The 16808-nt window shown below is 38.3% G+C and overlaps 1 protein-coding gene across 7 annotated transcripts in view; it reads left to right on the plus strand.

The window, feature by feature from the left end:
• LOC110840941 (guanine nucleotide exchange factor DBS) overlaps positions 1–16808 on the plus strand; it is a 45866-nt gene that overhangs the window by 11131 nt on the left and 17927 nt on the right. For all 7 annotated transcript variants that reach the window (XM_022086256.2, XM_087360875.1, XM_022086255.2 and 4 more), the window contains exons 4-15: positions 864–954; positions 2194–2307; positions 2473–2589; positions 4770–4895; positions 6630–6820; positions 7809–7929; positions 8335–8448; positions 9743–9937; positions 10876–11085; positions 12098–12310; positions 14967–15158; positions 15983–16168. In XM_022086256.2, the coding sequence (XP_021941948.1) occupies positions 864–954; positions 2194–2307; positions 2473–2589; positions 4770–4895; positions 6630–6820; positions 7809–7929; positions 8335–8448; positions 9743–9937; positions 10876–11085; positions 12098–12310; positions 14967–15158; positions 15983–16168 (1870 nt within the window). The remainder of the gene's footprint in view (positions 1–863; positions 955–2193; positions 2308–2472; positions 2590–4769; positions 4896–6629; positions 6821–7808; positions 7930–8334; positions 8449–9742; positions 9938–10875; positions 11086–12097; positions 12311–14966; positions 15159–15982; positions 16169–16808) is intronic.

A 16808-nucleotide genomic window follows, 5' to 3' on the forward strand; every position in this document is an offset into this window, starting at 1 on the left:
AATTTTTTAATAAGTAGATCAATATGATTCTTCCAAGTTAATGCACCATCAATCATAATTCCCAAGAATTTAGTACAGAAGATATTATTAATGAATTTATTATTATAACTTATTGTGACAGTATCTGACATTATCATCATTATTTCTTAATTTCTTTAAAATTAAATTATTTGGTTATTCCGTCAAATCACAATGTATTTAAAATAAGATAATTAAAATAATTAAAATATAATTCTGTGTTCCATATCGAATAATCGATTTAATTTCTTTTAGTCAGAGAAATGTGTCACACACTCTTGTGTCTGATTGAGTACATTTCTGACTGACTCCCATAGTGCAGGGTCTTTTTTAAGAAGTAATTAGTTCTTAGCTGGTCAAGAAATTAGCTTCTTATGTTACCTAACAGGTTCATTATCAGTTTCGCAAAGAACCCATCATTGGGCACTGTCATGGGCCACTTGAACTTTATGTCATATGTCTTTGAGATCTATTTTAATAATATCTCTCCATCTACATTTAAGTTTTCCAAGTGGTCTCTCTTCCCTTGAAGATTTCTGACTAAGATTTTGTATGTATATTTATTTCTGTCATGTATGCTATATTCATTGTGACCTTGAATTGATTAGCCTAATAATAAATTTGGAAAGAGTACAAATAATGAAGGTAGTCTGTCTGTCATAATGTTTATTACATCCAGGTAATAAAAACTTTAAGAAAATTGTGTAAAACAAAAGATCAAATGATCTTTATGTTACAGACCGTAGGCGGTTGCACCGTTTCTGAAACAAGCTATTAATTCGTTTTGGTTTGTAATACTTCACTGAATATCTTTCTTGTTCTCACAATAAATCTCCTTTCTTCAGGATGCAGGAGGCAGACTCAGGTTTTGTGTTGGTGATAGATCGTCGGAATGACAAGTGGAATTCGGTGAAGACCGTCCTGCTCAAAATCTCAGTGAGTATTAGAACGCAAAGCCTTTGTATTCACTTTGTAGAAGTGACGTACTGTAGGTAGCATGAGGATGTAACAGCAGTCTTCTAGACTTGTATTTGGGACGTACCTCGTCTGAATTTTTACCAGGTAACCTGACTAAAGATTTTTATGTTTTTTCTCAGTCTCTCCACCAGACTGCTAGTTCAGTACCTTCAGTTAGACCAAAGTACACTCCATTCAATTTATTAAATACTCATCATTATCTTCCCATCTTATTCAGTAATCTATAACAGGTGAAAATAAACTGAGAATTGATCAATTGCATTGTATAGACAGTGAAATACGATTAGAACAGACTCCAGTAGACTGTGAAAATATATTTGATAAACTGAAATTTAATACTCCTTTCAGTATCACTGTTGTACTCGGTCTGACATTTTGGAGTATCACATTCCAGTCTGTCAATTCGAACTGAAATTTGTTCTGTTAATGTGTTTTTATAAGTTCAAATAAATGGACCTCAAAAATACTTGTCTCGCCGATCATGTAGTAAGATCATGTTTCAAGCCATTAATAGGTTGTGTCTGACAGTTTTAAATGTAAGTGAACATTTGGACTTGATAGAATGTGTTAAAATAAATTAACTGTATACGATTTAAATATGTAAATTATACTGTCTCTATATTATGAGCCGGGATAGCTCAGTCAGTATAGTGACTAGCTACGGGCTGGACGACCGGGGTTCAATGCCCGACGGGGGCAGAGGATTTTTCCTCTAGCCTCTGCGTCCAGACCGGCTCTGGGGCCCACCCAGCCTCCTCTACAATGGGTACCGGGGTCCTTTCTCGGGGGTAAAGCCAGCCGGGGCGTGATACTGACCACTCACCCCCATCTAGTGCCGAGGTCAAGGAAGAGAGGAGCTATACCTCCACTCCCCCCCAAACGCCTACATGGTGTATAGTGGGACAGCTTTACTTTACTTTTTACTGTCTGTTTATTTGCATGAATTATGTTCTTTTATTAATTTTGATAGAACTAAACAAATGTATCATTATAAATTAAATATCTGCACTGTACCAGATCTACACAAGCTTTGTGTCCAATGCAATATGTATCAATATATTATTATCTTACCATCGTGAAATTATTAGATAACAATATCTTAAAAATCAGAAGTCTCAGACTTTAATTCCCCTCTTGTGGGAAACCAGCTTTCAAAAAAATTAAATTTGCATATGATGTGTATTTTTTTTCCACTAGGGCTTCTTCCCTGGCCTTATTCATGTAGCTTATGTACTGCGGCCAGCAGGGTTTCTGCAGAAAGCCATCTCTGAAGTCAGTAATAAACTATTCAAAGAGGAGTTCAAATTTAGGGTAAGTTTTGTATATGTTCTAACATCAATTCATTGGTAAATGCCTGCTGTTGATACACTATCATTAAATAAATCACAAACCAGCTGACCAGAAATAGTACCTTAAAATAGGCCATAAGCACTCACATTCTGTAATCGCAGTTTGTAGTTTAATTTGTTTGTGCAGGTGGTTGTGTGTAGTTGTGTGGAAGAGCTGCATGAAAATGTGGAGAAAAGTCAGTTGACTGCTGATCTTGGAGGACAGATTCCCTACTGCCATCAGGAGTGGATCCAGCAGCGGGTGGTAAGGTCAAGGTTTACTGTGAAAACTCTTTCTGCACCACAGTAACTCCAAAACTGTATTCCCATGAGGTTCTGTTTTTGTAGATTTAATGCGTATCACCAACTTGTTTATCTTTTGTGGACATTCAACATTTCTAGTTTCCTTGTTTCCATTCTATAATATAATTTTCTTTCAGCTTTCAACATTTTTCTACCATTATCTTTTAAATACTGGTTTATAATTTATGTTTAATATTGGCCCCTTTTTTGTCTCAGATTGTAACTCCTGCAAATTGGGTTGGAATGGAATATACGAGGTGCGATCGTAAAGTTTCAAGACTGCGCCTATAAAAACCCGTACACTTATCTCAGGTATTAAATTCATCCATCACCCTCGAAGTAGTTCCCCTGGGAGTGAACACAACGATCCCAGCGCCGCTGCCAAGCCTGGAAGCATCCCTGGAAATCTTTCTTTGTCAGCCTGTCAAGCACCATCTGCGATTCTGCCTGAATCTCTTCTATCGTCTCAAATCTCCTTCCCTTTAGCTGAATTTTCATCTTTGGGAAGAGGAAGAAGTCACACGGAGCTTAGAAAGGAAGTTGGGGTCGGTTCTTGCAAGATCTTTGAGCTCCTGACAAACGAGAAGTCAAGTCGATTCTGCTTCTGGTCCTCAGACAGGATGCGTCGCATGTGGAGTTCTTCCTTTAGAATCAGCTGACAGGTCCCATAGCCTATCCCAACAATGTCGCACAAGTCGTTGATGGTACGACGTCGATCTTCGTGAATGGCCTGCCGAATCTTCGTAACATTTTCGGGCGTTGTGCTCGAAGATGGTCGTCCAGAACGCTCGTCATCATCGACAGAGGTTCGGCCATTTTTAAAACGTGAATGCCACACAAAAGTTTGTGCACGACCCATTGCGGACTCCCCAAATGCTTGCTTTAGCATTTCATAGGTTTCCGTAGCCATTTTGGCGAGTCTTTGGCAAAATTTGATGCACACGCCATTCCGAAATCGCAGGAGGGTCGGTGTAATGCACTACCAAAACGCCCGTAACTAAGAAACAAATCCTAATTCGATGATGCCGGCTGGCACACTGATTCACTATGAATGTAGGCCGCACCCCCTAAAGGCAGAAGCTCGTACTGCATCCGGTTCGCCCTCTATTGACACAGTCTGGAAACTTTCCGATTGCACCTCGTATGGATATCTCTAACTAATTGTTTACGCTGATATTATTCAGAGGCATGGAACATGATTTTAACTTGTTGCAGTTTAGTATTAATAGCAGGAGATAATGAATGTGTGAAGAAGGATAGCTCTTTTGTGAATATGTTCTAAACTTTCCAGTGATTAAGAAGGTGTTTTCTGAGTTCAGAGTTATTATCTATATTTTATCATTTATCAGCCATGTGTCATTTACACACAGTCCAATGCAATAGCATGCTGTTAAACTATAAGTCCTCTGTGTAAATTTGGCCATCAGCCCCTTAGGTACATAGTTAGTTCAATGATGATTGAACAGGATTCTAGTGAGATTACAGGTTTGATATTATTATTATTATTAAGTGTTCTGTCTTACGACAGGTCCATTGCTCTGCCCAAAAAGAGCTCTCCAGTTGTCCCTATTCTCGGCTTCTCGCTTTAATTCCTGGAACGTCATCTTCTTTCCTTGTTTAAGATCGTCGGTTAGCTGTATCAATCTTCTTCCTAGTCCTCTCTTTCCTTCAACCTGGCCTTCGATGATATCACTCAGTAACCCATTCCTTCTCATAATATGTCCCAGCCAGTTAGCTTTCCTTCGTGTAATCGCCTGCAGAATGTTTCTTTGCTACAGGTTTGATAGAAACAGTAATTTAATAAACGTTTCTTAATTATTTGGAGGAATCTTATTTAAGGGTACTCATGTTAAAAATGTGTTTTGTGAAAACTTTTATAATTTTTGTATCTTAGATTTTAAATTTTGGTTTGAAATTGTGTCAGAATATTTGTGATGGAAAGTGTAAGGTGTAGAATATACAGTATGGTGATCTACATTAATACTGGTTCCACCTTCTTTTTCATAAGTTTCGTCTTGATTTTTTAATGTGTCGACAGTCACAATGACCAAAGCAGATGAGTTGAGTAAGCCCAGTATCCTTTAGGAAATATTTTTTAATATGCTGAAACATTTGAAGTTAACAATATATATTTTCACTCAGGCTTTGGAAAAGTTTTCATGCAATATGCAAGAGGTGTCAGCTGCTTTGGACAGTTTCACACAAAGTCTGCAGGACGTAGAATTCCCAAATGATGTGGATGCCACTCAACAACTTCTCAACTTACAGGTACTCTTCAAGTAATGTAATTTCCAACACAGTCAGAAAATAAGAAAATTGTGTGATCATCTCTATATGGAAGATAAATTTCAGGAAAAATAAAAAACTTCTGATGCCTGCTTTTCTCTATAGATGCAATTAACATATTTAACATGGCTACCTGGTTGCCCATTACACTAGCTGTTGTCACTTCCATTTTATGTACACACACGTGCACAAACAGACAAAACAAAAAGGAGAAGATTTAAAGACTGGGTTGTTGACAGATGTCTAGTAAACCTGATAGTATTTAAATTTACATAGTTACTAAAACATAACCTATATTTCCTTGGTACTGGATTCAGCATGTAGGTATTGGCAAGATTGTGTTTTAATACTAACAAAATTATTCCCATACTTTATTAAATATTCATTATCACTGAAGTTATTTGCATCGAAGTGCCAGTCAGTGTCTACAACTAATTCATCATTAACTTTGTCATGTGCTCTAGTAATTACATTCTTCTACTTTTGCTTGGTTTATGAGCCGGGATAGCTCAGTCAGTATAGTGACTAGCTACGGGCTGGACGACCGGGGTTCGATCCCCGACGGGGGGCAGAGGATTTTTCCTCTAGCCTCTGCGTCCAGACCGGCTCTGGGGCCCACCCAGCCTCCTCTACAATGGGTACCGGGGTCCTTTCCCGGGGGTAAAGCCGGCCGGGGCGTGATGCTGACCACTCACCCCCATCTAGTGCCGAGGTCAAGAAAGGGAGGAGCTATACCTCCACTCCCCCCAAGCGCCTACATGGCGTATAGTGGGACAAACTTTACTTTTGCTTGGTTTATGTTCGTTTTATTAGTTCTGCTGTTACATGCCCTCCCTCTCCATAGAATGTATTGGAATTACAAAAAATGTGTGGAAGCTAGAACAGTTTAATTTATAAAATATAGTGGAATCTGTTACTGAAAAACATTTAGAATGTTATCACTAACAAACACACACAGATGTGTGTGGTGGCAACAACACGTTTGGGACACAATAGTGTGATGCCACTTCTGATTGTCAGTTCCCGACCCACACTTTCACTGGACCACTTTTAAATTGCTACAAGTCATCGTGGATCAGTTTATGGTTCTTCTGCCTGTTGTTTGATAGTTTTGTAACTCACTGAGTTAAGGTGCTAATGATGAAAATAAAGATGTTGGTACTGTGCTTAATGTAGTCTACAAGTTTCTTGGCACTTCTGTTCTAGGTATTAATGTTTTACTTAATTTGTTGTTGTTGTTGTTTTTGTGTGTGTGTGTGTGTGTGTGTGTGTGTGTGTGTGTAATCACAGTTCTGCTGATTACCTGAACAAGATTAATGGACCATTGGTAGTCTGCAGACTATACTTTAGAACCTCTCTGTTATATCATTCTGGGCTAAATAAATTAACACTGCAGCCTTTGCCACATTTATCGATGACAAGGACCCATAGTATTACATTCTGTTCCATACTGTCCTTACTTAATTGTTATAGAATTTTCGACAAAACCGCGGTCCTGTTACAGGCTTCAGCAGATTCCTGACAGCATTAATGGCAGGTGTCTGTGAACATAGTAATGAACCTTCAGATTTCTTAAAATTCATTATTTTTTTACTCCTGGAGCTACTGTAATTTTTTCAAGGAAGATTCCTGCAGTGTGTTGGTAGCCAGGTAATTAGATTTTAATGTACCGTATGATATGTTCACACATGCTGAATCTTTGATTTCTGTATATAGGGTATTGAATATTCAGAACTGAAAGAAGAAATTTTAAATGCTGCAAAGCATGGTGAATATCTCCTTAACAGTATTAGGCAACATTCTGCCACCAGTAATACCACTACCTCAACATGTGCCAGCAGAGAAGACCAACTGGAGATTTATCGTGCCTGTCCATACAGATTGGGCAATGTCACAGCTGTGGAAAGGTATTGCTGTTTTACTTTGATAAATATTCTAGTTCTGTTGGATTTAATTATAAAATTTCAATTTATGAGAAAACTGTAATTATGGTGTTTATGTCCTCATGGACAGTGGAAGGAAATAGTTGTAACTCTATTTTGAAATATCCCAGTACTTGGCTGGAGGAACGAGAACAACAACAAAGGAAATCTGTCAGCATAGGCCTTCCTTTGGAGACGGTACTACTACGAGGGGCGTTCTCAAAGTAAGTTTCCCACTCGTCCCACAGCTAGCAAACCTTATATTGCGCGAAGCGACTGTGCGTACGTGATAGAGCAATGACGTAACATGGCGCATGCACTAACGGCACCTCCCGCGTTCTCACAGTAGCATCGTTGCAGCTGTTGAAGATGGAGGTTCTTATTCCAGCTCCCGCCGACTGTGAAGTGCGGTCAGTGATAACGCTAGGCCGCACACGGCTCGACGGACAGCAAGTCTCCTGCAGGAGTTCAGCTGGGAGGTGTTTAATCATTCACCCTACAGCCCGGACCTCGCTCCCAGTGATTTCCATCTTTTCCTACACCTCAAGAAATTCCTGTCCGGTCAGCGTCAGCGTTTTGAGAATGACAGAGAGGCGGAGATGGTTGTCACACAGTGGTTCCAATCCCAGGCGGCAGACTTCTACGACACAGGTATTCAAAAGTTGGTCCTACGGTATGACCAATGTCTCAATTCCGGTGGCGAATATGTTGAAAAATAGCTGTACACTTGCTGTATCTGTTGCAATAAATATTTCCATGAAATTGTGTTTTGTTTCTGTAAACGGCCCCAGGGAAAGTTACTTTGAGGACGTGCTTCGTATTATACACTGCAACATTATTTTTTCCCCCCTAAAGTGGCATTCAATTGCTTGGATTTGTATGTTTTAAGTTCACAATATTTAAATATTTCTACACCTTATATCTTATTCCCAAGTGAAACAAGTACAGTAAGTTTGTTTATTTATTTTAACAGGCTACTTGTTCAGCTTGAAGAGACTGAGAGAACTTTTGATGATTTCTGGTTTAGTCACTCGGCACGTTTACGACAGTGCCTCGAATTGAGAAGGTTCGAACAGGACTTCAAAGAGCTACAGGTGTGGATGTAAAGCAGAATTTGTTGACGTTGTTGCAGTGAAGTGATAACATGCAATCCCTGTGATGGTTCATAGCTATTATTTGAAATCCAGCCACTATTCATACAGTAATTTCTGTCTTTATACTCAGCTACTACTATAATTTTTGTGCTGATACCTGCATAATTTTATATTCAGTCTTTGTTCACAGTTTCTGTCGTAATGCGTGCTACTGAGATTTGGCCACTGTTTAAAACTTCCATGGTAGTACTTGGTGATCATTCAAGACCTTGTCTTGAATTATTATAATTTCTGTTGTAGTACCATCTATAATTTGAATCCTGGTTATTAATTTAGCCTCAGTATTTTATCAAATATATGGTATATTCACTCTGTCTGTTGAGCTTCACTGTTTGTTTGTTTCAGAGTAACTTTGACAGCCACTTGAAGGTGGCGTGTGAGATGACTGAGATTGGTGAGACTGTTGCAAGAGTGGACACACTCATCAAAGAAGCTGCTGCCTTTCAAAAACTATGTACAGTGAGTTCTTTTCATAATTTCAAGCTCATAAGAATTGACTGAATATCAGGAGTCAAGAGTTGGCAATTTTGCTTATCACTTGTTGTGTCACACGTTCTTTGTGGTTTTTCTCAGTCATTTAAGAACCTTGGAATAGGCCACAACCTCTTCCTCTCATAATCTTCTGAAATCAACATTCGTAATTGGTCTGTGATTTTTCATTCATTGCTAAATATCTGTAGGGATTTATACAGAGTCTTCATATGTACTAAGAAGTGATCAATATTGTGTCATCTTGTTTGTCCAGTAAGCATTACAAAGAGATGTGAGAGAGATAAGCTTTGATGTGATGACATAAAATAGTTTAACGGAGAGTAGGTTAAATAACCATGACCCCATTTAGTTTTATTCCTTTCATACATACAATGCAGATATTTGCATCTGGGAGTGATTTGTGTATCACATCAGGGTGCGTTTGGTTATTGGTATGTAATCCAGAATTTTCTGCGCCACTTCTATGACATATTTTGAAGAGATGACTACAACAATAGATGCATTTTTCAACTAAATTTTATATTACTAGGGCAGAACGCTCCTTTCGGAGCTCCTCGGAGGGGTTGGTCAAGTTTTTAAAAAGCAACGAACCCCTTCGGGGGGGTTGGTTGCGTTTTAAAATCTTGTGTAAGAAACTAAACTAAACCCCCCCGAATGGAGGGTTAAAATACTTGACCAACCCCCTTTTTCAGGGGAGCTTGATCAAGTGTTTAAAAAGCAACCAACCCCCCGAAGGGGTTGGTTGCTTTTTAAAATCTTGTGTAAGAAACTAAACTAAACCCCCCCGAATGGAGGGTTAAAATACTTGACCAACCCCCTTTTTCAGGGGAGCTTGATCAAGTGTTTAAAAAGCAACCAACCCCCTTTCGGGGGGGTTGGTTGCGTTTTAAAATCTTGAGTAAGACACTAAACTCGGCATTGTCGTGTTCCACAACAATGCTGAGTTTGTTTATACTCGGCATTGTTGATGACGTAATTTATTGACGACAACGAGGAATCACAAATTTTTATAATAGACAAGTTTGAAGTCCTTGTCAGTAATGCTACTTTTTCAAAAATTCAAATCCTCAGATTATTTTATTTTGCGTATCTAATTAGGTTGCTGTAGTGTATGGCAGATATGTACAAGTTACGAATTTTGTCAAACATTTTTCCTTGATATAATTTATGAGAGTCATCATGCTGAGAAGCAAGTACTTGTCACAGAATACTGAATGGAGATGAAGGCTAGGGATAACATTATCCTAATATTGTGTTTCAGAGTGATATTGAGAGAGCAGAGGAGCTGGTTTCAAGCGGACAGCAGCTGCTGCATAGTCGCCACTATTGTGCCCTCGACTGTGTCCAACCCAAGTGCACTGAGCTGCAGCGAATGTGTCAGCTGTTGTCAGAACGTCTTGAAAGTCGCCTCAATACATTATCCAAGTGCAGGGATCTTCAAGAGCGAATAGACAAGGTGCCTGAGAGCGAGAGTTTCCTTCATTGTAGAAACTTTAAAGTAACCAAGAATGATTTTCATAATTTGTACTCCTATGAGTTAATATTGTTAGGGTGACTACCAAATAGGTTGGTATGGCAGTATTGCACAGGACTTTTATTTAAGGAAGTATCCAATTCAAATATTTGGCTGAAAACCCCCACCGTCTCACCACCTAGCATTCCAGGAGTTGCTGGAATAGCACTCTGAAGTAGGCTACCACCATTAATTAAAAGTGTGAATGATGTTTGTCTTTCTGAATTGTGATCCTTGAACCATTCATGGATGACAGAATGTTGTTATGGATTGAGTGAAATGTGTTACTGTTGTGTGCAGTGATAGATTTTGATATTTACAATATTGAAACTTCAGATTCTATTACTGTGAAAGCAGGTATTTATTGTAAGTTTTTGTGTATGTTTGTGTGTGTTTGATAATTTTTCCAGGGAAATTTTGTGATTTTACCATATATGCGTCGGTTCATGTCCATTATCTTCCCAATAAATTAAACTACAATTGATACAGCTACTTTACCCCTAAATTTGGTAAATGTAACTTTTTGTTTAGATTTGTATAAACCATATTAAGTTTACTTCTTAATTAACAATTACAAATACATACAAGCTATATTTATGTTACAGAAATAGATCTTTATACTGTACAGTTTTGACTGTGTGAGTTAATATAAGGGAATGGATGCCTGACTGTTCTAAAAGTGTTGATATTTCAAAACTAATCTTATTTTCCTCTTACATAATCTTAACATTAATGTTACGGTCATAAATTCAGTGTTATAAGTACTTGAGTATTTCAGTGTGTTAAGTGAATAATTTTATGAGGAGTCACAAAAAATATTCAGTAAAACAAAGAAATTATATACAGTTGGTTTGAATCCTGTGACTTACACATTATTTCAGGCGAATAGGTGGTGTGCACGAGGGATAGATCTGTTAGCATCTCAGCACATCGAGAAGTGTTCTAATTCTTCAGAGCTTGCTGAGCAGTCCTTGATGGAAATTCAGCAATATGTGTCTAGTGCTGATGAGTTCAAACTTGGCAGTCCCAAGGAGTTCCGTTCCCTTTTCCAAGACTCAGTTACTCCAGAAACTAAAGCTCTTGTGACGCAGGTTAGTGAAACAGGATGTGTTTCTAATGAAATGTGACCCCTCTGATATAACACTTCATGATCATCCTTTCTACCTTCTTTATTTAAACCCTGTACTATATGTAGTATAATCTCCAAACATTTTGTTTGAGTGGTTAGCACTCCTGCTACATATACAGGAGTTTCCGGGTTCAAGTCTCAGCATGGAGACCAGCTGTCCTGACTAAGGTTTTTTTCTGATTTCCTCAGTCCCTCCAGGCAGATGCAATGGTATTACCTTAAATTAGGCCATGACTGCTTACTTCCATATCTTCTTAAATTTATTGTTTATTGGTGCCCGAATTTATAACTTGTGTTGGGCAAGGCCGTGGTCTAGGCAACACGGAGTTTTCCTCCGTGGCATCCCAACAATTACTCCATTCACACACAGAAGAAGGCAATGGCAAACCACTTCTGGATCATCTGCCAAGAACGTATATGAACAGGTCCCAGTCCGAGAAAAGGATGGAAGGATCCTGTTCATATGGACCTGTCGTCAGACAGAACACTAAATAATAATAATAATAAATGTGGTCTGTAGATGGCTACCAGGGTTCCTTTGAAATGTTGGTTACCAACCACAAGACCACATGGCATCAGTCCAGAAGACCACTGTTCAAATCTACTGTACTGCAAGAACCTTAGATCTCTGATGTTATGTTTCATAATTATTTTATATTTGTTCTCAGTAAAGCCTTCATCTTCCAAGTATGCTGATGGTGTCATGGTGATGCTGTAGACTAGCACTCAGTAGTTACCCACTACAAATTGTAGTCAGATATTCTGATTGAGGGTTGGCATGGTTTTTCTCATCTCAATGTGAAGCCTAGTTAGACCTCAGTCACCTCATTCCAAATCTTTACCTATCCACCGTTCATGACCATTTTATTATCTCATCTGACAATATATAATCTTCAAAATTGGAACAGTGCTCTGAAGAAGCTATAGAATGAGTCAGTCTTCTCACTTGTACTTGCAGAGTCGTTGTTTTACAGGTGCTGCAAAGAATAGATGATGTGTCTGTGATGTGTGAAAAGAGGATGACAAGTCTGAAACGCCTGACTCTGAAGCTTCCAAGACCAGTGCAGACGGTAACGCCCGAGCCTGCCATTCCTTTCCAGCAACCTTCTAGTGGGGCTCCGCATCATATACACAGTCATGGAAAAACAAACAACAAGGTGTTTAAGAAGGCTAACACTCTCCCAAAGGTATATGTGACATCTTCTGTCAGCTTCATTGTGCACACATTCTTCATTGAGGTCTTGAAATTTATTCAGCTGATTAAGGTTTCTGTTAGAAAACCGAGGAATCTTTGCCATGTACACAAATGACCACCGTTAACCCATATGAAGACTTAGTTCAGTTCAGGAAGATGGCTGTCTTCTGGGTTGTAGTGTCTGGTAGAAGTTTGCCAGTGTTTCAGAGGTCTTTGCTGCCTCCATCATCAGGACAATAAGTAATCTGTGGGGAGTGGTGTCAGGATTGGGCAAAGACCTGGAAACAAATAGGAGTGGGGAGGGTCATGCCACACCCCCTCCCAGCAGGAGGGCTAAAGACATAGAGAGAGAGATCCAAGAAAGCAGCCTTTATAAGGGCCCCTCATTGTCCAGTAGGTCAATCACTGGACATAGGGGAGGTGGGTGGATTGGATGAGGAGGAACAGGGACAGTGGAAATAAGGACTTGCTGGGGCTGGGTTGTATCACCTGAAAAGGATAGTTAATAGCCTGGTCGGGACTGGCAATACTGTATCATATGCTTTGTACATCCTTTGAGGGAGTAGATAAGGGGCTTCCATGACCAGCCCAGGTGAAGGCCATCCTCCCTGTTTATATCGTTTGTATGTAGCTTAATCTTGATGGCCTTCCTGATTATCTGATCCACGTATCTGGATTTGGTGGACAGGGTTGTGGTGTTCCAGAGTTGAATGCAGTGGCCCAGGTTCATGCTGTCTTTAGCTGTGACAGTGAGGACCTCTAAAACGTTGGTATATGTCTACCAGACTACAAGGTGCTACAACCCAGAAGAAAGCCATCTTCAGACTCACTGCCATGAAAACCTTAAATTCTGCTTTGTTCATTTCATTTCTCATCTTTACGCACAATTTTTCTAAGATCAATTTTAATACATTCTGCTCATTGTTACTTACATTTTCCATAAGTATTATGGAGCTCATCATTGTGTAACTGTTTCCATTCTCCTGTTCCTTCATTTCTCTTAAATTTGATATTTTTTTATGTAAATGGAAAATATTTTGATATAAAGAATTTTAAGATATTGTAAATGCGTCATATTGTGATTCATAAGTATTAAAAATATATTAAAAATGTTTGCCATCAATCACGAAGTACAAACCTAATAGTGACCTGTGATAGTGCAACGAACGAAGAAACAATATAAATGAACAAGAACATCATCAAAAAATGAAGACTGTAAATCATAAAAAACTATAAAAATCAGTAATTCAGTGATAAGTTTAAACTACATAACACCCGTTGATGGCTAAATTATAGCCGAAACTAGTCGTGTAAGTTCCTATTGTAATCGAGTACTCGATGGGGAACGTTAAATGATGTTTTAATCTTTTAACATTATTATAATTGTGATTGACGGCAAAAATTTTTAATATATTTTTAATAAAGAATTTTGTAATATGACATGTAAACTTTTCATAGAAACATATTAACAGATCTGTAAATTGTGTGTTAGACATTTTTGTCTTGGATTACGTTGTTGTGATGAACATAAAATTATAAAATTCTTAACAGGTGATACAGATTTTAGTTTAACTTTATCTGAAACTATTTCTTGCCTGATTTGTTCACTGTTTTTAACACCCACTACCTACTAATCAACCTGGCTTCCTGTGTGAATGCAAAATGAGTTGCATCAATTAGCAGAATTTGTTACAAACTTCATAATACATGAGCATACACAATCATTGCTTATATTTTGTGTATGCTTTTCAAGAGCACAAATTATACGATCATCACAATTATGGTCTTATTTATTCAGTGGTGTTTTTCCTGTGCACAACATTAGTTTACCCAGTGGACTGGCAGATTCATAACAGGTTTGACTTGCATTCACAAGGTACCCTGTTCAAAACCTGATTGCAGACCGGGCATCCTGCATCATGATACTTTGTGTTTTTCTTCATCCCATCCATACAGATGTGGGGATAGTACTTTATGCTTTATTTCACATAATTAACAATATGTTACAGTTTGATGCTGTATAATCTGTTCACTTGGCAAAGTGCTATTATGTAAACCAAGAAACAAAACAAAACATTAAAACAGTAGAATAATGGAACTGGAATGAGACCATTGGAATCGAGCAGGTTGTATCAGCACGAAAACACTTGATTTTTATTTACAAACTATCCAGTTGAAGTCTCACTCAAGGCACCATCTGTCTTAAGTGAGATTTTCTTGCAGTTTTCTTTAGTCATTCCAGGTAAATGTGAAGGTAATGTCTAACCTCTCACATCCATCCTGATTCATCATTCGTAAGCCTTCTGTGTTATCTCTCTGTGCTACATACCCACAGCAGCTGACAAGATTTAGAAAGTGAATGAATAACTTAACAAAACAACTTAATTGTTGATTCTTTAGTTTTCTTGTTTTATGATTTTGTTCCATAAACAAGTGTACAACTAATATCACTGTTTTAATCTCAGTGTAGAGACCAGCTACCTTGTGGCTGACATTTTTCACTTTTTTCCACAGTCTTTTCAGGCAAGATGGAGTACCAGTAGGTCTCAGTTACCTCCTTCCTTACTCTTGTACTTATTGTTCATAATCATTTGGTTATTTCGCAGTTGACCAAGCACCATAAAATAAACTTTATATTTCTCTTACAGATTGAGGTTCCGTCAGAAATGTGGCATGCTCAAGCTGTCAAGACCGAAACATGTGATATAACAGAGTCATCTCCAGACAGCGAGACATCTACCCAGGATCTGGAGATGTTAAAAACTAAACGTGGCCACGTCCTAGCAGAATTATTTGAGACAGAGAGGGTTTATGTCAGTGAATTAGGGTCTTTGATTAAGGTCAGTGCAGTGCTGAAAAACAAAAGTAAATAGAATGTATATGAGTAGGTCAGCGACCAATTAGGTTTTGCGGTGAGTATTAAAAAGATGGACGTACAATGATAGAGTACATCAGTTATTTTTATGCTTGAAAGGAATGAAACCTGTAGTAAAGTTTGTGTAGGTAAACATTTGCATGATACAGGTTGTTTTTGATCCGATTTGAAATGACAAACTACTTTATTTCCATTGTTTGTTAGTTTTGTTTTAAAGTATGCCACGAGGGAAGTCCAAGAGAACCTTTAACTCCCAGGCCTATCAGGAAAACTTTGCACTATTTTTGTATCTGGCTAACAGTCACCAGAGAAAGATGAAGATATCCGTCTTCTGGGTTGTTGCGCTGTGTAGTCTGGTCGATGTTTACCAACGTTTCAGAGGTCATACTGCCTCCGTCATCAGGGCGATGAATAAGCCAATAGGGTGTGAGGTGCTGGGTTTATAGGCTGGGAAGTGAAAGGTGTAGCCTGCCCCGAGCCAATGGGAGCAGGTATGGGAGTGGACCAATGGTAGCACGTGGGCGAGAGTGGGAGAGGGAGAGAAAGTAGAGAGAGAAAGGTGATTTTAGTTGTATTCATCGCCCTGATGACGGAGGCAGTATGACCTCTGAAACGTTGGCTAACATCGACCAGACTACACAGCGCAATAACCCAGAAGACGGATATCTTCATACTCACCGCTGTGAGAACCTCAAGTCTTACACCAGAGAAAGATGTTTGTGTCTTATCATAACTGTGGATAGGTAAAATGACATTGGTATTTTGAAACTTTGTTGCTTTGATGAACAGGGTTATAAGTGTGAACTTCAGTCAAGTGAAATGCAGTCACTGGTCCCGCCAGTCCTGACTGGCAAGGCAGATGTGCTGTTCGGAAACTTGGAAGAAATATTCAACTTCCACAGTGAATTATTTCTACGGGACTTAGAAAACTGCATCTCCAACACAGAACTGGTTGCTCTCTGCTTCACTCAAAGGGTATGAATCTCCAGATGGTTATGAAATAAAGCCTGCTTTCCTTTATTATATGAAGAAGAATAGGCTTTTTGTATCACCATGTGTGTGTGTGTGAATTTATGCCTGCATCTGTCTTTGTGTGTGTCTATCTCTTAGAATAATTTTTAACCAGTTGTCATTATTATGCCTTAATTTCCTATAATCAATAATACTAACATGGAACTCGTTCAGACTTCTGAGTACTATTGCCACATAACATATTTGGGTTTCATTAGTAGGTTTCCCTCATTTTTTTAATCAACTTTTTTTTTACTTGTTCAATTTTATCAGTCTAATCACAATAAAATATTATTATTAAATATTAAAATATTATTACAATTAACATTTAAATATTTAAAATATATTAAAATGATGCTCTCTATCGAAATGTTCGATTTACATTAGAGCATCATCTTTTACACTACATGTTTCAGTTCTAAATGAACCATCTTCAGGTGTATAATCCATATAAACTAAAATGTAATATCCTAAATGCAATCCTTCGTCAGATGTCCATCAAATATCAGAAAGTTTTCCTCTTCCAGACCTATTGTATTTTAATATCGCATTCAAGGTCGTTTCATAATGTATGTCGCGCTTAACGTGATCTTGTGTGGGTGAA

This window comes from Zootermopsis nevadensis, unplaced genomic scaffold (genome assembly GCF_977971745.1).
Source record: "Zootermopsis nevadensis isolate Lab colony 2312 unplaced genomic scaffold, Znev_1.0 Znev_ptg000003l, whole genome shotgun sequence".
In the NCBI taxonomy this organism is placed as follows: Eukaryota; Metazoa; Arthropoda; class Insecta; order Blattodea; family Termopsidae; genus Zootermopsis; species Zootermopsis nevadensis.